The sequence below is a fragment of the Carcharhinus amblyrhynchos genome, chromosome 6 (genome assembly GCF_965287045.1).
Source record: "Carcharhinus amblyrhynchos chromosome 6, sCarAmb.v2.hapA, whole genome shotgun sequence".
Lineage (NCBI taxonomy): Eukaryota > Metazoa > Chordata > Chondrichthyes > Carcharhiniformes > Carcharhinidae > Carcharhinus > Carcharhinus amblyrhynchos.
In genome coordinates this window covers 77,937,435-77,964,264 of record NC_137329.1, presented here as the reverse complement: position 1 = coordinate 77,964,264, position 26,830 = coordinate 77,937,435, and the positions used below count along the sequence as shown (strand labels likewise).

Here is a 26,830-nt window from a genome sequence, read left to right as displayed (position 1 = left end):
GACTCCCAGGGCAACTTCCTCCTGACTGTATACCACTATATCATCAAAAGAAAAAATTCTGGAGAATCTCAGCAGGTCTGCCAGCATCTGTACGGAAAGGGAAGAAAAAAGCTTTGACAAAGGGTCATCTGGACTCAAAACATCACCACTTTTCTCTTGTTGCAGATGCTGCCAGATCTGCTGAGATTTTCCAGCATTTTCTCTTTTGGCTTCAGATTCCAGCATCTGGTCATTTGCTTTTTACCACTATGTCACCATATCTACTGGGTCTGTCCTGCTGATGGGACGAGGACATATCCAGGAATGGCGATGGTGGTTCAAATCAAAACCAGAAAATGCTAAAAAAATCTCAGCAGGTCTGATAGCATTTGTCGAGAGAAAAACAGAGTTAACATTTCAAGTCTGGATGACCCTTCATCAGAGCTGGTGATGGTGGTGTTTGGGACACTAGAATCAGTATAACTTTCAAGCAGTTGCTTGGCTAGTCCATGAGATTGCTCCCTCAATTTTGGCACAAGCACCCAGATGTTAACATGGAGGACTTTGCAGTGTTGACAGGGCTGGGTTTGCCCTTGTTATTTCTGTTGCTTAGGTCAATGTTGGGTGATCCATCTGATTTAATTCCTTTTTGTAGACTTTGTAGCAGTTGGATACAACTGAGTGGCTTGCTGGGCCATTTCAGAGAGCAGCTAAGAGTCAACTATAGGTTTGGAATCACATGGGCCAGACCAGGTAAAGACAGTAACTTTCCTTCCCTATAGGTCATTAGTGAACTAGATAGATTTTTACCACAATCAACAATGGTTTCATGGTAGCACTGGACTTGCAATTCTAGATTTTTTTTTATTGAATTCAGATTTGAACTGGGTCCCCAAAACATTTCCCTGGGTCTTTGCGTTACCAATCTAGTGACAATACCACTATGCCACTGCCTCCCCATCTCTCCATCAAACGCTGTTGTAAACCACGTAATACTTCTTTAAATACTAGCCAGTGCCTGTCTTCTTCAATTTGTTTATTCCACCAAAGCCAAGTTGTCCCTCATACCTTTATCACTTCCTTTGTACTGCTTTAAGATGCTGTATCAGAATAAACTATATCATTTTTAAACTTAATGTCAAATTCTATCATATTATCAGAATCTACAAAAATTTTGAAAGGTCACCGCAATGCATCTAATACCTCTGGAACCACCTCCTTCAACACCTTTAGAATGTAGCTTTGCCAAAGGGTCACCTGGACTTAACATCAGCTCTTTTCTCTACTTACAGATGCTGCCAGACCTGCTGAGATTTTCCAGCATTTTTTCTCTTAGGGTTAGAAAATAGCTCATCTGGTCCAAGGGATTTATTGATCCCAAATTCAATTAATTTTTTTGATGCTAATTTATTTTATTTCCTCATTTCCATAAGCCAGTTAGTTCCCTGATGTTTCTGGGAGATTTTTTGTATCTTCCTCTGTGAAAATGGGCACAAGTAAATTTTTTAGTTTCTCTGCCAGTTCCCTGTTCTCTGTTATAAATTCTCCTGTTCCTGCCTGTAATAGGCCCACATTTGTCCCTGCTAATCTTTTCCTTTTCACATATCTAAAGAAGCTTTTAGTCCATTTTTATTTTTCTTGTTAGCTTGCATTCACATTCTTTCTTCTGTTTCGTTATTAGTTTCTTGTTCGTCCTTTGCTAGATTCTAAATCCCATCCCAATCTTCCATCCCAATCTGAGCTTCTCCTTAGACTCCCATGCCCCACCAACCTAGTTTAGATTAGATTCTCTGTTGTTGGAATTGGTCACCGCCTGGCACTTGTGTGGCATGAAAGTAACTTGCCACTTACTAGTCCAATCTTGAATGTTGTCCAGATTTTGCTATATGTGGGCATGGACTGCTTCAGTGTCAGCAAACATCCCCTCTTCTGATTTTATGATGCAGGATAGGTCAATAATGAAACAGCTGTAGATAGGACCTAGGATACTACCCTAAGGAACTCCTGCAGTGCTCTCCTGGGACTGAGGTGACTGACATCCAACAACCATAATCATCTCCTCAATATATCTTATATGAGGCATCAGTTGGAAAGGAGAAAAGATCTTTTGCTTCATGTAATCTAAACACTTCTGTATAGAATATAGAGTCATAGACGTTTACAGCATGGAAAAGGCCCTTTGGCCCAACTTGTCCATGTGGCCCTTTTTTTTTGAAACCCCTAAGCTAATCCCAATTGCCCATATCCCTCTATATCCTGTCTATAATAGAGCGACCAGAATTATACACAGCATTCCAAGTGTGGCCTTACCAATGTCTTGTACAACTTCAACAAGACATTCCAACTCCTGTATTCCGATGAAACCAAGCATGCCAAATGCCTTCTTCACCACTCTGCCCACCTGTGACTCCACTTTCAAGGAGCTATGAACATGTACCCCTAGATCTCTTTGTTCTGTAACTCTTCCCAACGCCCTACCATTAACTGTGTAAGTCCTGCCCTGGTTCAATCTACCAAAATGCATCACCTTGCATTTGTTTAAATTAAACTCTATCTGCCATTCGCTAGCCACTGGCCCAATTGATCAAGATCTGTTGCAATTGGAGATAACTTTCTTCACTGTCCACTATGCCAGCAATCTTCATGTCATCTGCGAACTTTCTAAGCATACCTCCTACACTGTCATCCAAATCATTAATATAAATGACAAATAACAGTGGACCCAGATGGATCCCTGAGGCATACCGCTGGTCACAGGCCTCCAGTTTTAAAAACAATTCTCTACAACCACCCTCTGGCTTCTGGCAAGGAGCCAATTTTGTATCCATTTGGATACCTCACCATGGATCCCGCAAGATTTAACCTTATGCAACAACCTACCATGCGGTACCTTGTCAAAGGCCTTGCTAATGTCCATGTAGACAACATCAACTGCATTGCCCTCACCTACCTCCTTGGTTACCCTTTCAAAAAACTCAAATTCGTGAGACATGATTTCACACTCACAAACCCATGCTGACTGTCACTAATCAGTACATACGTCTGTAGATCCTGTCTCTCAAAATACTTTTGAGTATGTGAGATGTGAGGCTGACTGGTCTGTAGTTCCCAGGCTTTTCCCTGCAGCAATATGGTGCTAGAACATTCTCATTCAGTGTTTTCATCTTTGTTTTGCCACATATCAGATCTCTTTTCACAGAGGAGTCATGTGGATTTCTTTATTTTACACTGCAGTCCATACTCCAGTAAAACTAATGATGCCTCACAGCATAGTCCATAGTTCAGCTGCAGTCATTCCATTTTGTTTTGAGGCAATGTAGACAATTTTAAAAAGGAATTAAATGATGTACCTGCACTTCAGTGTCAAATGTTTGCATTTCTGACAAATCATGCTGCTCCCTTTTCTCAGTGACTAACACTGATATCACATCAGTACAAATTATAGAATGTATAAAACTCTCCCTTCCTGCATTTTGCTATCAAATCACATTCTTTTGATTATTCTAGATTAAGCAACATCTTTCTCTTAAGTATTTTGAATTGGTGAATGGTGGTGTATGTCAGGGTGTGGTGCGATGAGGATAATGCTATTAATATTGATATTAGTCAACAGAGTTGGCAAGAATAGGTTGAAGCATCAATCAGGTACATAATCGATCCACTGGTACTGTTTTTCACAGGAACCTGATTATAAGGGGATAAGCCAAAACTTAGCCAAAACATTGTCCAGCCTCTAATTAGTTGATTTTGCTATCATTCATTTCTGGATATCCTGCATGAGTTGACAAATAATGCATTGCGACCTTATGTACGGGTTGAGGCAGTGGTCACAGTAGTGAGTTTTTGAAACATCAGAATGTGTCCTGATCCAGTCAAATGGATTGTCAAAACCAGACTTCTGGACAGCATAGTTTCGATCGTTGAATGAGGAGCGACATATATCAGAGTGAGAGCTACAACCATCAATGTTCCTACCCACCACTGCCAAACCTATGAGTTTAGTCAGACATTCAGCTAATGATGAAGTAGAGAATCGAAGATTCTTTCTCAAGGGAAATAGAGGGAAAATTTGAGGGACAATCAACTCAGACTTTCTTTGTACCAGCTCATATGCTGCAAAATTCCTCTGAAGTTAACACTCACTCAGTTTCACAGGTTTTTTTTGTTCTTTCATGGGTTGTGGCATTGCTAACCAGGTCAGTCAATAGTTGTTGTTCATTCTTAATTGTCCTTGAACTGAGCAGCTTGCTAATCCATCTCAGACTAGCTTTCAATTCTAGATGTTATTAACTAAAGTTAAGGTTGTTAAGAAGGCATACGGTGTCTTGGCGTTTATTGGTAGGGGGATTGAATTTAGGAGTCGCAGCGTCATGTTGCAACTGTACAAGACTCTGGTGCGGCCGCACTTGGAGTACTGTGTGCAGTTCTGGTCCCCACATTACAGGAAGGATGTGGAGGCTTTGGAGAGGGTGCAGAGGAGGTTTACCAGGATGTTGCCTGGTATGGAGGGGAGGTCCTATGAGGAGAGACTGAGGGATGTGGGGTTGTTTTCGCTAGAAAGAAGGCAGCTAAGAGGGGATCTTATTGAAACATATAAGATGATTAGAGGTTTAGATAGGGTGGATAGTGATAGCCTTTTTCCTCGGATGGAGAAAGCTAGCACGAGGGGGCATGGCTTTAAATTAAGGGGGGGGTAGTTATAGGACGGATGTCAGGGGTAGGTTCTTTACCCAGAGGGTGGTGAGGGATTGGAATGCCCTGCCTGCTGCGGTTGTAAATGCGCCTAGTTTGGGGGCGTTTAAGAGATCCGTGGATCGGTTTATGGACGAAAAGGGATTGGTTTAGATTAGTGGGTCATTGTTTTTTTTAACTGGTCGGCGCAACATCGTGGGCCGAAGGGCCTGTTCTGCGCTGTTATGTTCTATGTTCTAACTAAATTCAAATTCCATCAGCTGCCTGTAATGGGATTTGAACCCGTTCAACCCAGAACATTAGTCCGGCCCTCTAGATGACTTGTCCAGTGAAATTATCACTGTGCCACAAACTCTGAAAATCCAGCCCCATATTTTCAGACCCAATCAGATGTGGGAACTGGAAATGGAGGCTAGCTCCATGTCTGATTCTGCATAGCATGTTTTAGGCATTGTCCACTGCAGTTTTCAATATTCCTAGCAACTAAGGACCAGGAAGCAAGCTCGCCATCCGAATAGGGAAGGCAGGTAGGTTCCTGACACTGGGGAGGCATGGGAGGCCTGCCAGCACTCAGTGATCAGCAGTCCCTCTCGCCGAAGTGGGATCTCAGCATGGGGACTGCAAAGGAGAAGGTCAAGATAAGTTGCTTACTTCATTAATACCATAACTGTCTTGCAATGATTCTGGAGGGGTAACATCTCCAAGAATGACCAGCGCTGCAGCCTGTGGCTGTTATGGGTCTGAGAGTGAATGGGGGGTGGTCACTTGTTTGATGTTTGATTCCCTCCCCCACTTCTGGTCTGAGTCCATCAAGTTGACCTGATGGGCTTCCAACATTGCCAACTGTAAATCTCAATTGCCGTGGCAATAAGGCCTCAGTCAGCTCACTCATTGAAGATAATTGCGCCCTCATTGAAAAGCCTTGGGGTTGAGGATGTGGCAGAAAACTGGTAGGATGTCCAGCAACGCACCCACTGCCTCCAATCCCAATCCATTTGAAATTCCAACCCATGGAATAACTTGAGGGGGAGAGGCCATTAACTGGAGAAAAATCAAGCAGTCATCTTTTTCTCATTAAGAGGATTCTCACCCCCAAGTAGCTAGGTTACAAACTGAAATTAGCATGGTTCTGCAGTATCATCCTCATTTTAGAAAGCAGTGCGCTGAGGCATAGCAAAAAAAATTTTTAAATGAGAGGAGCAGTACAATAATATAAACAACACAATGCTCAGAATATATCTTTTCAAATTAACCTTCTTTAGCCAGTATCATGCCACCTCTATTTAACAATCTGTGCATCCACGAACCTTAAGACTGTCCTTATCTCCAATTTCAGTAACACAGCTTCAGTACTGGTCAATGATATGAACTTTTTGAATCTTGTTTTTGATCGTCCTCAAACTCTTTATTACTCTAGTTTTATTAAAATCTATGTTTTCTTCCCTCAGTCTGTGAGTAAACACATTGCTACACTGAAATACAGCAGTCAACCCCTTCAATCACTGATTTGTGCTGAGTTACAACTGTTTTTGGGCATGGGCAGGAGTCAGGCTGTAACATTTGGCCAGTGTTTGAGTTCCTAATTGCTATCCTCCTGGAAAGCTCATCAGGTGATGATAGGATTGCGCCCAAGTGTAGTGCCATCCATGGTCAAATAACTTGTCGGCATTTCACCAGATGCAAGTGATCGCTTGACTATCCAGATGCCTATGATAAGCAGCCACTTGGGTTTGGTCCAGAAATAATTGTGTACCAACCTTAGCCAGCACTTTTACTTAGGGAGAATATTTAGGCTTTTTTTCTAGTTGAACTGATATTTCATTCTTGTATAGCTTAAACAAAAGTTTTATGTATTCAAATTTGAAAGTAATTGTATGCACAATGAGTTTTGCATTCATTGAAAATTGTTTCCTAAATCACTTTACTTTAATAAAGTTAGACATTATTGAAGAATCAGGTTTGGTTTGGCCTACAAGCACATTTATGTTCAAAACTGGCCACAACGTGATGGCAACATGAGACCTGTTGGAAAATGTCCAGTATTTGGAGGAGCATTTTTGGAGTCAGCTGATTCATTCTGTTCAGTTAAACCCTGTCCTTATTAATTCTGACTGAACTTCCCAGTGTGGTCCGAGAAGCCTAACAGGCTAATTTTATTGAGCGAACATGTTTGGCAAATGCAGACGGTTTGAGGAGTGGAGAGGGGGGAAGCAGAGGGATGCAGGGAAGTGGCCACTTTAAATACTGTGTTCTGATCATGTTTGATAGTGTAACAGTTCTCCTGATGATTCAATCCCTGAGCACTATTGTCAGTCGGTGTTTGACCATTATTTCCCAAACCTTATTAAACATGAATTCAGGCTGCCATTCCAGTCACCTGCTCAATCTTCCCTGCAGTGCATTGTGGGCAGACACTCTGATATGCATCTTGTATTCCCCAAAGTCATGTTAACGAGAAGTTTTACAAAGGGGAAGTTGTTAAACAATTTGCCTCCAGACAGAACAAGGGATAAACGGCAGGGGTTGGACAAGGGAGGATGCTTATGTGTCAGTGGCTGACTCTTGCTGCAATTCAGTGCTGACCACAGGATTCAGACCTCATTTCAGTTGCAACTTCACATTTACTGAATGCAGGATACTGAAGCCACTTTAATAAATGAAGGACTTATTGATTAATTATTCCATTTTGAGGTGAGTCAATTGAACAGACCTAGCTAAAAATCACACAGGAAATGCAGAGCCCCAACCAAACTTACTTTCATCTACTAGTTAAACAAATTAATATAAACCTACACTGAAAGCCCAATTAACTCACAAATTCTCATGGTTTCAATAATGTATTCTCCTGAATTACTGGACTGCTGAATGGAAAGCATAGATTGTCATAGAAAACTTGTTTTTAATAACGTGATTAGCACAACATTCTGTATACTGCATCCTAAATGAAATTGTATGATTTAGTCTTGCAATATGCCTCAGTATTAATTGAACTGGCAAACTCAAAAAGCCAGAAGTGATGTTATTATACGTCCTGTTAGATAATCAGGCTCAGCATTGTGAAGTGGTGGTGCATTACAAGTGACTACTTTGTAAAAATGTCCTGGCCAACAGCCTTCATTCAAAAAATCCAGCTTGCGACTGGTGGAACTTTGCTGTGTGTAAACTGGTTACTGGTTATTTCCTACACAACAACAGTTACTGCACTTGAAAAGTACTTAATTAGTGGTGGAGCGCTTTTCGATGTTCTGAGATTGTGAAAGGTGCCATATAAATGCCAATTCTTTTCGTTTTTTTTAATCTATTCATTCACCAGTCTGGTATTGTTTAAAATCTGAAAACAAGATAACCGGCTTACTGTTACGAAGAATGCATTTTGTTACATTTAACTGATCAGAAGTCCTATGGTCGCTTTGAAAGGGATTGTTAATTATTGATAAGTGGTCAGTTAAAACTCTGTTGAGCAATTAGGTGAGGAAAGCTTCATTGACTGAACAAATAGCTGCTGAATACAGCTGACACTCAAAGTTAATTGTGTGCAACCTACAAAAAAGGAACTTTTATTTTTCACCTATAAACTATGTCACTTTACTCAAAACAAACAAAGGCCCTGTTCTATCAGAGGTCGTTTTTTCAGCTGTTTCTATTACCTCTTGTGTGCCAGCCTTTGATTGATATACATTGCTTATTTATGAATTGGCTGGGTTGACTCACAATGCTGAGAAAAAGGATATTGTAGCATGATAACATCTTTATTTTTTATTTGGCAATGTTACTAATAAGCCAAATAAGCCATACTGGAGTATTTTCTGTAATCTGTACTTTTGGAAAAATATTTATGGATTACTTATGCTTGAGTATTCTGAAGGCACTTCAGCTTCATATGCTCTGTCTATTTACAAGAAATTGCCTCCTGCACTCTTTAAAGCACTAACTGCTAGTATATGTAAAAATTTGTACTAGTTTCAGTTATCTCACTTTTTTGGCTATTCTTGATTTGCGCACCTTGAAATAATTAGCTATTCAAGGAACATCACAGCCCAAGCTCGATTCTGTCTCTCATCTGGCATTTACATTTGACAACTCCCTGCAAGGATGCTACTGGATGCAACAAGCATCAAGAACACTTGGCCTATTTTCCTCTCTATAACCCAGGGTAGCAAGGTCATTGACCTTGCTGAGGTCTGCTAACTCAACATGGACATGGGATCAAACCTGAGACTCTTTTTGTCTATATTTAGTTTGGCTGCTCACTAGATAAACTTCCTGAGCTATGAGGGAGGTTTAGGTGCATTTTCTGTACATTAAAAAAAAGACTGTTGAAACCAACTAGATAGTCAGTAGAGAATGAATACTCAGTTGGAATCTGTGGAATATACAAAGCTATTTCTGGGAATTCTTAGAGGGTAGGCATTTTGTCATTACTAGTCAGGTGAAGCAAACTTTTTGGATCTATTGTGCCAGTTTTTGGGCATTATTAATGCCCTTAATGCCAAAATATTATTTATGGCGAGCTGCACCTACTACATTATTGATAAGTGTGTTAGCATGCACAGTGCCCCCCAAGCACTATTTAAAGGGACCATTAACCAACAGGTTAGCTATTGATTGACTTCTGTTGTTTGTTTCTTTGGCCATACAAGTGTTTTCTGTTTTCTGGAGTTCCTTAAAGTTGTTAAGTCTGCAAGAATGTATGGCAGGTACTGAAGGCCTTTTTGCTGATGTTAAGGCTTCCAGTCAAAGCAACTGCTTCCAGACATGAGTGCATGAGGAGTTATTCTCTTCGGAATGTCGCATAGCCTAGAAAATGAAGAGTCCACACAGTCTAGAACAAGCTCCTGTAAGAGTGGGGAGGACGAGAGAAAAGTAGAGCTGTTGGTAGGAAACCATATCAGCTCAGTGTGTTCAGGAAACAATTATGACTGAAACTTAGTGAGGAAAAGTGTGTGTGTGAGACGCTTCAGTAAGACCTGCCTACTGAAATCTGCCACCTGTTACAGCCTCAAAGCAGGGCAAGGACCAAATTGCCAATAGCTGTGTGTGGCTGAGTGTGACGGTGGTCATGAGCTTTTAAGCATTAGGTTGCTCCCAGACTGAGGCTGGAGACCTTTCCCAACATCTCGCAGTTTGCCATGCAGTATTACACAAGGGTGGTTACTGGCATTCATTATGCAACGAAGGCTAACTTCATTTCATTCTCTTCTGTTAGAGATAAGAGGCTGGAGCAAGTCTCTGTGATACAATTTATTAGCACATTCAACTGTTAACCGAAATGTTGGCTGTTTAATCCCACCCTTGACTGCTTAGTCTAAAGGTCTTTCGTTTAATCTCGCTCTTCAGCGCAAAGCTACACAATGGGCCCCTTCGCCATCTCCAGTTTCACGAGCACTGCACCCTGCCCCCATACTGCATGTGCTATTGATTGCACACACATTGCCTGTACCGGAACTAAAAAGGAGTCAACTTTCTCAAAGTCTATCTTGTGTGTGACCGTAGACACCAAGTCATGCAGGTCAATGCCAGATATCCTAATCACAGTCGTGATGCTTAACTTCTGCAACTGTCCAGTGCATTCCTGCATTTGAGCCACCCATTAACAAACCACTGGGTGAATAAAAGCAAAATACTACTGATATTGGAAATCTGAAATAAAAACAGAAAATACTAGAAAAACTCAACAGATCTGGCAGCATGTGTGGAGTGGGAAGCAGCAATAATGGCCAGAATTTTCCAGCCCTTCACTCCTGAGGATCGTCTGGTCCTGCCAATGTGAACTGAGATTTCAATGGCTCGCTGACTTCACTGCAGCTTAGGACTGGATAATTCTATTCCATGTTTTGAGTCTGTATGACTGTCTGTTAACTCTGTTTATCTTTCTACAGATGCTACCAGACCTACTGAGTTTTTGCAGGATTCTCTGTTATTTAAGCCATTGGGAGACATAGTTGTCCATCGGCAAAATGCTGAAGACTCCAATGTGCAACCCTTACGCATGTGCACTGAATGCATTCAATGAAGGCCATGCTGCCATGAAAACAAGATCGAGCAGACTGCTGGCACACGTTTCTGCTGTTTGGACCTCTCTAGAGGGGGCCTGCTATACATGGCAGTGTGGATGTCCAGATGCATAGTGGTGTGCTGCACAGCCTCACCATCATGAGGGGACAGCCCTTTCACCACCATCAAAGCAACTGAGGTTTAGAAGGAAGAAGCAACCTTGTGGCCCCTTCCTATTCGGTCTCTTTGTGAACAATCCATCTGTAACAATAAATACAACCAAAATTTCTGAATTACTCACAGTCAAACACCTTACCTTTCCTTTCTCACATTGCTAATACGGCGTTCATTTGATCACAGTGTAAACATAAGACCAGCATAAATTAAATGCTCCAAACCAAATTCATATATCAAAACATACTGCATATTGTAAAAAATAAGCTAATCTGATGAATCATAGAACGCTGCAGTGCAGAAAGAGGCCCTTCGGCCCATTGAGTCTGCACTGAACACAATCCCACCCAGGCCCAATCCCCATATATTTTACCCACTAGTCCCTCCAACCTACACATCCCTGGACACTAAGGGGCAATTTCTTAGCATGGCCAATCAACCTAACCCGCATATCTTTGGACTGTGGGAGGAAACTGGGGGACCCAGAGGAAACCCACGCAGACACGAGGAAAATGTGCAAATTCCACACAGACAGTGACCCAAGCCAGGAATCAAACCCAGGACCCTGGAGCTATAAAGCAGCAGCGCTAACCACTTTGCTACCGTGCCACCTGTGATGACTTCTAATGAAAAGTCATGGGCTTGATACAATGTTACCTCTATCTTTCCCTACCCATTCTGCCAGACCTACTGAGTATTTCAAGAATTTTCTGTTTCGTTTGGGATAGGTTGAGGCTGTTTTTCTGTTTCTAATAAGGTGTGATGTTGAAGCAGAATACATGAAGATTTTGCTTTCATCTGAGTATGTTATTCTTGACCTTGGCGTACTCTTAAATTTCAATTCGGTGAGACATCTTCGTTTTGCAGGAGTAAGTGCAGTAGCAGGTTTACTCACCTTAAATGATTTTTCAACTTAAACTGTTAGCTGAGAGTGGCAAGTAGTGGGCAGCCCTGCACCATTCCCAAACAGATGAAAATAATCACTTCTTTCAGGTACTTAAGGGAAGCTACATCAGCCTGGTGATTAACTATATGAACACATGAATACAGTTTTGCTGAGCATTTTTAAAAAGAAACTGAGAAGAGATTTACTTCAGAACATGAACTGTGCAAATGGCAATCACAAACATTCTTAGGAAAATGTTTGTTCCGCTGAGTGAATTCAAATCTGCTGATATGTCACAAGGTTACAAACACCATCATCATGTGATAACTGACTTGATTTATAAGTCCAGCCTAACCTTTGGCACCAGGGTCTAGCCCTGGAGGGAACAATCAGTTAGTACACAATAATCTGTCTAACGTTAGAGTAAAAATTCATACATTAAAAATATTTTACAACTAACTAAGCAAGGGAATTAATCTCAGACATCTCATTAACAGTAAGGGCATGATGTGAATGAAATATGTTTGGATAAAGTCAGTGGGTATTCTTGACAAAAAATGTTAGCGTCAAATCAAACACACCCATTGTTTAATGCAAAAAAAAAGCTATCTTGCGGAAATTAGCTGGTTGTGCTTCCTTATTATGGTTGCTGACAAACACAGATATGTAATAGCTTGGCCTCTGTATTATCGGACTATCTTCCTTACCATTGAAAAGGATGAGAAAAGCATTCATGGATGCTGACTTTCTGACATTTGCTGTATAGTTTATGTACCTTATCCATTGCATTTTATGCACAACTAAAATGTTTCTGCAGTATGAATTGCTTGTTTTGCTGAATATAGCATTTTTGGCTATTTCATTGGCAAATACAACTGCCCAAAGGGCTATTTAGTCCAGGTTTGTGCACATGTTCACCAATATCAGAATTCGACTCAGACCAGATTTTTGCTTGTTTTGGCACATTTTATGACGAATCAATAAAGTTCATCCGGAGTGAATTGTACAATCACAGAAACCTCACAAATGAAAACTTGCTGTTAGTTAGGGATTCAGAAAGAAATTGAAATCATATTGCACACTATTAGTAAGACTAATGATATGTTTGCATGAGTTTCCTCTTTTTGCTATTGTAACAGTCATTAAACCATATTAAAATGAAACAGACTGACGCCTTCATACAATATCGCACAGATCTTTCGGTAACTGCACTGATGTATCAGTATGCTTGTTATTGATTTCTGGTTTGGTTATGCTCTACTAATCCTGGTTTACTGTTGAGAACAAATTGCATTTTACATAAACTCCTTAACATATAAAAAGGTCCCAAGGCACATCACAGCGGAAGAGTCGAATAGATGCCAAGCCACTGTGTGAGACAGAGGAAAACAAGGAAAACTAGGTCAAATAGATAGGCATTGAAACATTTTTGTTAAAAGTTGAGAAATAATTGCACAATGTAACTGGAACTACTACTCTGGGTTTCTAAAAAAATTCAATTCTTAGTTATGGATTGTTCACCACTACACAAAGCAATATATTTATATTTCGATGCACAGGAGCTCATTTTTAATCAAACTTTTTACTTATTCACACTAAATCCCAGAGTAAATGCATTTATTTATTACCTCATATAATATATATTCAACTAGTGCTCTATTTGATGAGCTTTCATTTGTACTTAATAGATGAATCATTTCTGTTTGCATCCAAACAGTTCTATATATTTCACTGGCTCAATTGACAATCTCATGCATTTTATGTCTTCACAGAATCATTGTATGCTGACTTACTGCTGCCCACTGGATCTCATTTCAGTAGCATCATGGCTTTAGAAATGGAGCAAAAAGTAAGCAAACTGACTTTTGGATTTCAGCGCAGCTCAACATCGGACGATGATTCTGGTTGCGTTTTGGAAGAATATGCTTGGGTTCCACCTGGCCTAAAACCAGAACAGGTAGGCAGGCCTGATCTTTTTCACTTACATCAACATAATTTCTGAAAGGACTATTTGATAAAGTGGATGGTTCAGGAGGAGAGCGAGAGAGAGCCTCTGGACAAATCCAAGTTTTAAAAATCCTCTTCCTCCCCAATAAACCATCTCCTTAAATAATTTATCTTTAATTCCCTTATTTAAGTCCTCATCGTCAGCTCAATGTTGCAGTCTTTTCTGAGAAGCAATACTGGTCCAACCCGAATGCTTGTGCAAAGCACATCCCCACCTACCATTGTTATTCTACTTTGTCTCATGGAACAGAACTCAACATCAACTTATTTATTTCCCCAACACGCAGCACACTGTCGATAGATGCTTTATTCAGTGGACAAGAAGGGAATAGGCAAAAGCATGCAGTTAGAGAAGAGCTTTGAATATAAATAGGAAGCATCAACACTGTAACATAAGAGATAAGTGAACCACTCTCAACAACTTAATTGTTTTAAGACTGTTTAAAAACATGTAATCATCATTAACATTTTAAAAGATACTCTGCATTTTTAAAGCTTGACCATTTGCTATAATTAAGGCAACAGCTAGAATCTCTTGGAAAATGTTACATTTAGAAAATTAGCTTGATACATTTATGATGCACCGTATATATAAGTATGAATCAATAAAATGCTCCCAAAACATCTTTCAAAATAATAACTTCACAACATTTATCCTGCTGTGTCCACTGTTTATAGGGTAAAGAGTGGCAATTGTTTTAATATGTGTTGCGCTCTCACAATATGAATAGCAATAGGAAACATATTTCAAGCAAAAATGGGCTTTTTCCCCATACAAGTTCCTTTTACAATTGACAGTTTATAAACAACAGCGTACGTTGATGTGCCCCATTTTCAAAACTGCATGATGAACCTTTCATTTGTCTTGTCCTGTCATTTAACGAAGATAAGTTAGACTGGATAATTAACACCTATAATGTTTGGAAGGAAAAATATGATATTGTCACAGAAATGTAATCATATGGACACCTAAACACACAAGTGAGATGTTGTTTTCCTGACAGCAAAAAGACTCACTTAGTTTAACTAAGCTTCTTTAAAAATGTTAATCAAACATACAAGTTTGATAACAGCTCACTGCAAAATAGTACAGCATTTGAAGATTGGGCACGTGTTTCTCAGATTTTTAGTTGTTAAGTCAACAATGGAGTTAAGGGCGTTTGAGCAGGCTTGTTAGCTTCTAAAGTGTTTCATGATTCACAAATTTCCACTAGCAATCTCAAACTACAGCCATAGTATTTAATAAGATGATAATGTGACAGGTTATCTGAGAGTTGCATTTATCAGGTTTCAATTCAAGGTTCTGTCATGAATTGTATGGATATCTTTCAGTTAACTATATTGCAAAACAACTTTATCTTTTCACAAACTGAAAATAATACCCTTTAAGATCTGGTTCTCAAATCCTAAGAGTCACCAATTGAATATGCTAGCTATAAACACCACTCCAAATCATCTGCTTGGTTTATTTGAATAAGCTAGTAGTATTCAGTTAATAGATTGATTCTCAAAAGTGAAAAATTGAGTTCATAGTCATGAGGAGTTATTTCTGGTGAAAGGCTGAGGTTGAATCTCAATGATCATACAGCCCCACAAAAGGCAAGCATGACGACAACCCACATGAGTCTGTTTCAGCTCAACTACTTAAGGGATCTTGGGAGAGTTAAAAGGAAAATACTGTCCACTTATCAAAACTTGACAGTTGGGTTGTCAATATAGAAAGACAGCACTCCTAAAATGCATGCGTGGACATGGTGCTGCAAGCTGGAAGAGCCATCAGGAAAATTTAGGGGATCTTTCAAGAACCAGCAGGATGTGGCTGAGAAGGTCCGCAGGGATGGGGAGTCTTGTTCTTGGATACAGTGCCAGAGAGTACAATGATCTGAATGGTAAGTGGCATAGCACATTTAAGTCCAAGTCCCCTCAGTCTACCTTCCCCAGCCTTCACTGGCACACTCCTCCTGAGACCAACAAACTTCCCAGGCGCACTCACGTCTCTCTCTCTCTCGAGTCTCCTCTTGACACCTCCATCTAACCAGCTATCGCTGATATTCACCCTCACCATATTGCAATATCACACCTATCCCTTAATATCCCTCAACACAGTCTGTCCATCCTTGCAAAACATTTCAGTTCTCCCATTCGTAATTCCCTTTTTTCCCTCCTTTCAGGAAGAGAGCACTGAACACCAGGGAGAGGCGTAGAGCCTGAGGTGACTTCCAGTCATAGCTGCAGAGGAGGAAATGCTAGAGATTGAGAGGCGACCTGATAGAAGTTTACAAAATGTTGAGAGGAATAGATAGGGTGGACTCTCAGAGGCTATTTCCCCGGGTTGAAATGGTTGCTACGAGAGGACACAGATTTAAGGTGCAAGGAGGGAGGTTCAGAAGTGATGTTAGGGGTAAGTTTTTCACTCAGAGGGTGGTGAGTGAATGGAATCGGCTGCCGTCAGTGGTGGTGGAGGCGAACTCGCTGGGGTCTTTTAAAAGACTTCTGGATGAGTATATGGGGTTTAATGAGATTGAGGGTTATAGATAGGTCTGTAGATTGGTAGGTGTTGATGTGATCGGCGCAACTCGTGGGCCGAAGGGCCTGTTTGTGCTGTAGAGTTCTATGTTCTATGTTAGATAAGCTAAGTCTCCACATGCCTGGTCATTGGCAATGGAGAGATGGTAGTCTCCAAACTACTTGCTGTTGACAACGTAGCACAATTACATGGCAAATAACAGGTAGACCTGACGTCAGCAGCCATTGAAATCTGATTACCTGCACAATGATGGCTTAGAAGCCTCCCACCTTGTCAGTTTTAATTCATATTTCCATCTCCTACAGGTCCTATAAATATATCTCGCTGCTTTTAGAGGCAAACAAAGACTCCTCACAGGAGGTCACTCACTAGACTCCTGCACCCCATCCATCAGCCCAGGGACAGGTAGTTGGTATGACACAGAATGAAGCACATGCAGCAAGTGAGTAGGAGCATGTGCTGAAAACAGGAACAAGTAATGAAGAGTCCTGTCAGATGCTGCCGGGTTCTCCAAGCTTTGCTCGGTTAGACAGACACATCAAAAAAGTACTCTAATCTGGAGAAACAACAGAAAATATGAAAGGTTTTATCAGCCTTTCCAGAGGCACTGTGCACAACTGGCGAGCATCTCCAACAAGAATGCCATGGTGTCTGAGACCTTCGTGCTGGTGTCTGTGTCCATGAAAAGAGTGGCCATCTGCATGGAGCATCAGGTGAGGCAGACAACTGAGTGATTGCCTGCTCTCTCTGATGGCATGCATACCCAGATTGCTACATGAAGCAGGATGAAGAAAGCCTATCTTGGCCATTCAGCACCTCATTGACGTGCAGCAAATTGAAGTCCAAATGTTGGTTAGTAGGGAAGTGCAGGTAGGCCATGAGAGGAAAGCTAGAGGAAGGGTTATGGAAATGGAGACTCAGTTCAAAATACATCCCCCGCACGCACCTTCCCCCCCCCACCCCTTCAATCAGAGCCCACATCCTGTCTCCTACCCCAAAGGCCAAGTCTGTCCTTGCACACTTGCAGGTAGGACAACTATTGACGGGGCCCTTACTAGCTCCAAGTCTGTCTGAGCAGGGAAATGAAGAGAGCGGTTTGTAATTGCAAAAGGGTGTTTAGAAAACAATGCTACAGTGTCACATTGACTTTCAATAGTTAAGAATCATAAACCTTTCTTCAAAGCTCTAATGCCTCCCCATTGTTACCTGCTGCCTGCCAAGACCATCTACCTTGGGAAAAATGGAACAAAGACAATGACAGGCGATCAGTATGTGGCTTTGAGATGAATCGTTGGCCGTAGAATTGTTTTTTTGCTGGAGGTGCTCAGAGGATTCAGAACTGGTGTGCCAGAATGCTGTTTAGATTAGTTGAAGTCAATCCTAGGCATCCCTGCAGCTACATGACTCGGTACAAGTGTTTTACATCAGGCTCCTCTTATGGTTCTTTCTTTTCCTGAAGATATGCTCATTATCTTCCTCTTCCTGCAGCTCCTGTCCTCGCCACTGTGGAATGTTGTGCAAGGTGCAACATACCACTTTCAATATGGAAATCTTTGGTGTACATAGAAGAGCTGTTTTGTTTCTGTAGGGTATTGTTACTCTAACTGACCCTACTGCTTTCAGCATCTCCCCTGTTTCCAAAGACAAAATGGCTTCTGAATTACTTAACTTTAAGAGTTGCAGACCTTGTTTGAGGTAACGAAATGCTTGCTCTCCTACAAATGTGACTGCAGTTTCTCTGTCAACCACTTTAAGAGACCTGCCATTGACCATCAATACTACTTTTATAGGTGGCACCTAACTAGAATATAAGAACTCGGAGCATGAATAGGCCATTTGGCCCCTTGAGCTCGCTCCACCATTCAATAAGATCATGGCTGATCTTTCTGTGGACTCAGTTCCACTTATGCGCCCACTCACCGTGGCCCTTAATTCCTTTACTGTTCAAAAATATGTCTACCTTTGCCTTAAAAACATTCAACAAGGTAGCCTCACTAGGCAGGAAATTCATTAGGCAGGAAATTCTACAGATTCACAACTCTTTGGGTGAAGAAGTTCGTCCTCAACTTGAGTTGAACCTGGTTTAAAGTGTAAGTTTTGGATTCCCTGTTGGGCTCCCTTGCCAATTTCTTCAAGGGTGTTAAACTAATTTTTTTGCGCATTCTGTCTTTGTAAATGAATCTCCCTCTTGCAACAGATATAAGAACATAAGAAATAGGAGCAGGAGTAGGCCATCTAGCCCTTCGAGCCTGCCCCGCCATTCAATAAGATCATGGCTGATCTGTCGGACGAAAAACTGCAGCAGGCGACGGTGCAGAGGGACCTCGGGGTCCTTGTGCATGAGTCGCAAAAACCCAGCCTGCAGGTGCAGCAGGTGGTCAGGAAGGCGAATGGGATGCTGGCCTTCATAGCGAGGGGGATTGAATATAAAAGTAGGGAGGTCTTGCTGCGGCTGTATAGGGCATTGGTGAGGCCGCAGCTGGAGTACTGTGTGCAGTTTTGGGCGCCATACTTACGCAAGGATATTTCGGCCTTGGAGGGAGTGCAGAGGAGGTTTACTAGGCTGATGCCGGAGTTGAGCTATGAGGAGAGGCTGAATAAACTAGGCTTGTACTCGTTAGAGTTTAGAAGAATGAGGGGAGATCTCATTGAGACGTATAAGATGATGAATGGGATGGATAGGATAGAGGTGGAGAGACTCTTCCCGCTCAGAAAGGATAGTAGGACCAGGGGGCACAGCCTCAAGATAAAGGGGGGGCGGTTTAGAACGGAGTTGAGGAGGAACTTCTTCATTCAAAGGGTGGTGAATCTCTGGAATTCTCTACCCGTTGAAGTGGTGGAGGCTGCCTCGCTAAATATTTTTAAGACGCGGGTTGATGGGTTTTTGATAAGAGAGGGGATTAAGGGTTATGGGGAGAGGGCGGGAATGTTATCGGCTGCAATTCTCCCAGAAGTGCTGAACTGGCGGGAAAAGTGTTCTAAATCCTGACTGTTTGGTCCGTTCAGCTTGTCACCTGAATCTCCTCACTGTGTACTGCAGAGGTCCCTGAATATCATTAAAAACCCAGGAAGGGGTGAGGGGTACCTATTCACGCCAGAGTTTAACAGTTCTGGAACTCTGTGCATGCGCAGTGGTCCTGATCTGTGTCAGACTCCCCGTTTGCTGACCAGGCCCTTAATTCCACAGTGCTGCCCCTCCAGCATCGTACCCCCCAAGGCACGACCGTGGCCCCCATGGCAATTCCCGGGTCAGCCCTCATCCCCTGCCCCCACCCCCTTTCCCGGAGCGTCCTGATGCACAGCCCACCACTACCCCCCTGCCCCCAACCCAAACCCCAGACGGCTCCTGTCTGCACAGTGGCAGCGGGACCCCCACCGATTGCCCTCTTGGCACTGCCCGATGCCTGGTGGGCAGTGCCAAGGTTCCCCCTGGGCAGTGTCAAGGGGCACTGACTGGCACAGCCATGGTGCCCAAACCCAGAGGCACCATCCCTTGCCACCTGACCCCCCCCCCCCTTCATTCCGATAGGGTCTCCTGCTAGTTCCCCGAAGGTGGGGAGTTGTCTGAACCTGCCAGAATGAAGTACTCTTGGCGGGGTGGGAGATTCGATCGGAACATGAAAGTTCCCGATAATGACCTGCCAAACATTGTTAAAAATACATTTAAAAAAGATTCAAATGACTTACCTGTCTTCTCACCAGTTTCCAGCTTGGTCTGACTGGTGACTGTCGTCGGCTCTGGGAGACGCGCATTCAATTCTGGCGCATGAGCAAATCCCGGTTCAAGGCCAGCGATGCGCATCTCCCAGCCCTACCTTCCAGGAAAGTTGTGGGGCGCAGTGCGAGAATCGCAGCTATAATTTCTGCACTGACAAGATTTCCTTCCGCAGCGAAAACAAACTTCCACTCTCGGAGCTGTACAGCCCCTCCCGGGCTCCGCTGTGCCCTCACTTGGGCTGTTCCTCGCAACAATCCCAACACAAACTGGTCACAGTGCTGGGCACACCTTGTATTCACTTGCACCCTGATCAGTGCATTCAATCACCTGGGCCATCTCAATGGCCTTTTCCAGAAATTTTAGTCTCAGCCAGCAGCTTGTTTGTATTCTGAAACTGTTGATTCGGCAAACCGAATGATCGCTTTAACATCTCCCCTGGAGCTGGGTCAAATTTGCAGTGCTCTGGTAACCTTTTCAAGCTGGCCACGAAACCAGAGACAATCATTCCTGGCTCCCTGACTGCAGAGTGAAATTTATACCTGAACATGACGATTGAAGGTTGGGGGTTAAATTGATGTTTGACCAATTCCACTATCTGGTCAACAGAATTTGTTTGGAGTGTCAGGCGATGTTAGACGCCTCACTAGCTGTAAATTTGTGGGCCACAGCCCACGAGTGGTATCACCTTTCGTTTTTCCTCCTCCATGATCTCATTGGCTACAAAGAAGTAATGCCACCTTTCAATAAATTGCCCCCAGCTCTCAACTTCTAGGTCAAATGGCTCAATCTTCCCGATTACAGGCATTTATAAGGTGTTTGTACCTGTCTCTTCTTAGTTTCAACAATCATTTACTCCCCACCTAATTAAGCACTATGATCTCCCAATGACTGACATAGTTTTTCCTTGTCGCCAGTGTACTAAAGTCGAAAGATCCTCGTTGTTCAACAATGAATGATTTATTATTGGTATATATATTCAAGATAAAGGTCTGACAAAACTAATATGCAAGTCTAGTCTTTTTTCCTCCCTGACTCCTGGTTCCTTCCCGTCCTAGGATGTGTGCCCCTGCTCCAGATTTGCTCGGCTTCCCACGCAGCCTCTCCACAGAGGGTGGCCTCATCATGTGGCCCTCAAAAGATTGCCCCCTTGAAGAGCCACATTACCCCGCACTTGTTCTCATCAATTGTCAGATTCTACAAATAGATTCCTAAAGGAAGAAATGGAGACAAAGCTGGGGGCAACCTTACCAAAATATTTTGAGTCCCAAATGAGCATGAAAACAGAAGTGAATCGCACCCATTTTTGGACGAGCTCCGAGATACAATCATGCGGATTTAGGAAAAAAGAGACAAAATGTGATTCTTGCCTGTAGACGGAGTGAACAGGGCCTTATCAAGCCAGCATCTGAGCTCTAGGGGCACAACTGCAGGCGTCCTGATCTCCCAGTGCACTGTATGCAGTGTGTGCACATTGCACTTTAGATCTGTCTCTCCCACCATCCCCAGTTGATCCCCGAATCAGAGGACACCCACCCCACAGAGCTCCCCACCATCTGTCATCTACAGGGCATAAGTCAGAAGTGTGATGGAACACTGCCCATTTGTCTAGATGGGTGCGGCTTCAACAACACTCAAGAAGCTTGACACCAACCAGGGCAAAGCAGCCCACTTGATTGGCACCATTCCCTCCACCACCGACGCTCAGTAGGAGCAGTGTGTACTATCTACAAGATGCGCTGCAGCAATTCACCAAAGATCCTTTGACAACACCTTCCAAACCCACAACCACTTCCACCTAGAACGACAAGGGTAGTAGATTTATGCGAACACCACCACCCGCAAGTTCCTTCCAAGCCACTCAGCATCCTGGCTTGGAAATATATCAGCATTCTTTTGCAGTCGTTGGGTCAAAATCGTGGACTTCCCTCTCTAGCGGCATTGTGGGTCAACCCATAGCACGTAAACTGCAGCGATTCAAGAAGGCAGCTCATCGCCACCTTTTCAAGGGCAACGAAAGATGGACAATAAATGCTGACCGACCAGCAATGCTCATGTCGTATGAATGAATAAAATAAATTTAAAGGAAGTGGTCCTACAGAGTCTTTGTGGTCACAGTTCATACTACGGAAGCTTGCAAATGTGAGCACACACAGCCTGGGACAACCTCCAGCATTGCCTTTCACTCATTTCTAGATAAGAGCATTGCTGGTGATACATCCATGATCAAGCCAGTGTTTGCTGTTGCAATACTCTATGTTCGCTGGCTTCTTGACCTCGTATAGAGGTCCCACTGTCTCTTTGTCAGGCCCTCGCATAGCTGGCCCTGTGATGCTTAAAGGTGCTTCTCTTATTTATACATGAATGTATGGAGACCAGGGTAATTGAAGCCATGTGCAAAAAGCCTCAAGCAGACACTTTTCTGCTTGTCTTCACTAACCCAGAGCTCAGGACCACTGTATAAAAGCAAATTACTGTGGATGCTGGAATCTGAAACCAAAAGAGAAAATACTAAAAAATCTCAGCAGGTCTGGCAGCACCTGTAAAAGAATTGACGTTTCGAGTCCAGATGACTGTTTGTCGAAGCTAAAAGGTGTATACTGTAGGATGAGGGAATGAAAGATGAGTCATAGCCACAAAAACAAGGGGAAGGGGCTAAGAGGTGCCAATGGCAGTCCATAGAGAGAATGGAAGGTGTGAATGGCTTTTGGCCGCAAGACCACTGTCTTGGTATGGAAAGACTGACCGCACTGTCCCTTATCAGCCAATGATCACTCTCCCAGGAGGATGGAGGTTTGAGTCACAAGTTGGCTGCTGTGCTCCTTGGAGGCATTTCCATCTCCTTCCCTTTCTGCCTCTGACTGCAGCCAATACCAGATGGCACAGAATTAACAGCAGATTCACACCTTGCTGGGATCTCGATGTTATGAGACCCATGCATTAGGAATAAACCTGATGCAATGTGGGATTAACCATAGCGAGAAGAACACAAGTTGGCGACACAGTGGTGTAGTGGTTAGCACTGCTGCCTCACAACACCAGGGTCCCAGGTTCGATTCTTGGCTCAGGTCACTGTCTGTGCAGAGTCTGCATGTTTCCCCCCTGTCCACCCAGTGGATTTCCTCCGGGTGCTCCGGTTTCCTCCCATAGTCTGAAAGAAGGGCTGGTTAGGTGCATTGGTCATACTAAATTCTCCCTCAGTGTACTCGAGCAGACACTGTAGTGTTGTCACTAAGGCACTTTCACAAATAACTCCATTGCAGTGTTAATGTAAGTCTACTTGTGACACTAGTAAATAAACTTTAAACAAGTGAGTATCTTTGCCATGTAGCTGCCTCAATTATTAAGGTGTCCTTTTAGTAAGTCACATGCGCTGACCCTGACTGATTGACTGTGTGGTCTAAACGAATTTGGAAAAATTGTGTGCATTTATTCTCAAACTCGCTTCACCAGCTTCTATCCTGCCTACCAGCCACCAACGCCCCCCCCCCCACCCCCTCACCATCACCCACCCAATATCACCATGCCTCTCCCTTCTGTCTCTCTTCAACTGCTCCCATTACCCGATCACAATCCACCTTTGTATGCCTTTCCTCCCCTCAGAGCCAAGAGCTATTACTGTTCCCATGGGAACAGTAATAGATGCCCTTCCGTTATCCAGCCACCTGTATTGTCCTCCTCTGTGACTCATCCAATGATACCTTCCGCTACCAGCCTCTCACCCTGGACATGCTACTTCACTCTCTGTGACTGTTCGCTGCTATCACCAGTAACCCATGTTCTTCCTGCAAAACCTTACTGTTGATACCACTGATCCCGCCCTTTAAGACCCCACCTTCTGCCATTCCGCAGACAGTCAACCATCTTCCATTTGCCCCCACACCAACCTCAACTCCACTTCCCTAGGCATTCTCTTCATCCTTCTCTTGTAAGTCTGCCTTCCCTGTCCATCCCCCTCCACCTCCATCTTCCATTCCCACCTCCTTTGTCCAGCCTTGGTAGTATGGTTTTTGCCAACAGCGCTCAGTGAGAAAGCAACATCTACTGACCTCAACGTCGTAGATGATGTGAAGCTCGCCAGATACATGGCACTTTTATATATTCCTGAAACTGAACACTCTAAATTCTCACTGGCTGGGAATTTAACTTGGAGGCTGAGCTTAATCCCAGCAAGATGTACTAGATGCTAGTACATTGCAAATGCGGTTACCAAAATGGTCTGCTGGGAAATTCGACTAGCCTTGAAATCCAAGAGAGGAAAATTCCAATAATTTATCCTGTTGTTGAAAAACAGATTTTTTTGTCAAATTAAGTGTCTCCAGCCACAATACCCATTACTGGTAGAAAAAGAAAATTCCACTTCTGAAGTCCAAGGTAGAATTTAAACCTTGCTGTTGAAAACGATGACCGTGGGGAAATGCAGATGTAAGGTAAAAAATCTTTGCAGAGATTACCTCCAATGTGTTGGAAATCATCTGTACAGGGCTATCAAGTGTTTAGGAAGGATAGGCAGGAGGGAAAAGGGGGGTGCGTAGCTCTGCTGATTAAGGATAGCATCAGGGTGGTAGCAAGGGATGATATTGGAGCCAAGGAGCAGAACGTGGAATCGTTGTGGGTGGAGATTAGGAACAGCAAAGGGAGGAAGACGCTGGTGGGTGTCGTCTGTAGGCCCCCGAATAATGATCTGGAGGTGGGGTGGGCTGTTAACGCGCAAATAAGTGCGGCGTGCAGGAATGGGACGGCCGTAGTTATGGGGGATTTCAATCTGCATATTGATTGGTCGACCCATGTTGGACGCGGGGGGCTCGAGGAAGAGTTCTTGGAATGCTGCCGGGATAGTTTCTTCGAACAGTGTGTGTTGGAGCCGACGAGGGAGCGAGCTATCTTGGATCTGGTGCTATGTAATGAGGCGGTAGAATTAGGGACCTTGTGGTGAAGGATCCTCTTGGGGAGAGTGATCATTGTATGGTGGAGTTTCTGGTGCAGATGGAGGAGGAGAAAGTGGGTTCCCGGACACGCATCCTCTGTTTGAATAGAGGGGAGTACGGTAGGATGAGAGAAGAATTGGCAAATGTGGACTGGGGGAGCACGTTGGAGGGAGGGTCTGTTGAGGAGCAGTGGAGGATCTTTAAGGAGATCTTTCTTGGTGCTCAGCGGAAATTTATTCCGATGGTCAAAAAGGACAGTAGGAGGAGAGGTAATAAGCCGTGGATAACAAAGGAGGTGAAGGAAAGTGTTAAACTAAAAGTGGAGGAATTTAGAGTAGCTAAGAGTAGTGGGCGAGAAGAGGATTGGGAAAGGTTTAAATGTCAACAAAGATTGACAAAGAAGTTGATAAAGAAGGGTAGGAGAAACTATGAAGCTGGGCTAGCGCTTAATATAAAAAAGGATAGCAAGAGTTTTTATAAATATATAAAAAGGAAGAGGCTGGCTAGGGTGAACGTTGGTCCTTTAGAGGATGAGAAAGGGGACCTAGTGGTAGGGGATGGGGATATGGCTGAGGTCTTGAATAACCTTTTTGTTTCTGTCTTCACGGAGGAGGACGTGAATAATTTGCCGGGTGTTAGTGATGGAAAGGTGGTAGGACTGGAGGGTCTTAATGACATTACTGTTACTAGAGAGGTGGTGCTCGACAGACTGGAGGGGCTGATTGTGGACAAGTCCCCAGGACCGGATGGAATGCATCCGAGGGTTCTGAAAGAAATGGCGGAGGTGATAGTGGATGTATTGGTGGTTATTTTCCAGACGTCGCTGGATTCCGGGGAAGTGCCGGATGATTGGAAAACGGCTAATATTACGCCGTTGTTTAAGAAGGGTCCCAGGCAAAAGGCGGGGAATTATAGGCCGGTTAGTTTAACGTCTGTGGTAGGTAAAATGTTAGAATCTGTCATTAAGGAGGAAATTGCGAGGCATCTTGAAGGAAATTGCTTGATAGAGCAGACGCAGCACGGTTTCATTAAAGGGAAGTCGTGTCTGACAAATTTACTGGAGTTCTATGAGGATGTGTCTAGGGCGGTGGATAGAGGAGAGCCGGTGGATGTGGTCTTTCTAGATTTTCAGAAGGCGTTTGACAAAGTACCTCACAAGAGGTTATTGCAGAAGGTCGAGGGACATGGAGTTGGGGGTAGGGTGTTAGCGTGGATAGAGGATTGGTTGTCAAATAGGAGACAGAGAGTGGGGTTAACGGGTGCTATTCGGATTGGTGGATGGTGACTAGTGGAGTGCCCCAGGGGTCGGTGCTGGGGCCTCAGCTTTTTACCATTTATATAGATGATCTGGAGGAGGGAACCGAGTGTAGGGTGTCAAAATTTGCGGATGACACCAAGATTGGGGGAACGGCAAATTGTGCGGAGGGTGTGGAGAGTCTGCAGAAGGATCTAGATAGGCTGGGCGAATGGGCCAGGAAATGGCAAATGGAATTTAATGTTGGCAAGTGTGAGGTGGTCCACTTTGGTAGGAAGAATGGTAGGAAGGACTATTACTTACGTGGAGAAAAACTGCAGCAGGCGACGGTGCAGAGGGACCTCGGGGTCCTTGTGCATGAGTCGCAAAAATCCAGCTTGCAGGTGCAGCAGGTGGTCAGGAAGGCGAATGGGATGCTGGCCTTCATAGCGAGGGGGATTGAATATAAAAGTAGGGAGGTCTTGCTGCAGCTGTATAGGGCATTGGTGAGGCCGCAGCTGGAGTACTGTGTGCAGTTTTGGGCGCCGCACCTGCGCAAAGATATTTTGGCCTTGGAGGGAGTGCAGAGGAGGTTTACTAGGCTGATACCGGAGTTGAGGGGGTTGAGCTATGAGGAGAGGCTGAATAAACTGGGCTTGTACTCGTTAGAGTTTAGAAGAATGAGGGGAGATCT

The 26,830-nt window shown here is 43.5% G+C and overlaps 1 protein-coding gene across 6 annotated transcripts in view; it reads left to right on the top strand.

The window, feature by feature from the left end:
• Positions 1 to 26,830, top strand: part of prickle1b (prickle homolog 1b) — a 176,101-nt gene that overhangs the window by 128,086 nt on the left and 21,185 nt on the right. For all 6 annotated transcript variants that reach the window (XM_080190752.1, XM_080190746.1, XM_080190749.1 and 3 more), the window contains one exon: positions 13,498 to 13,682. In XM_080190752.1, coding sequence (XP_080046878.1) covers positions 13,551 to 13,682 — 132 coding nt within the window. In that variant the 5' untranslated portion in view covers positions 13,498 to 13,550. The remainder of the gene's footprint in view (positions 1 to 13,497; positions 13,683 to 26,830) is intronic.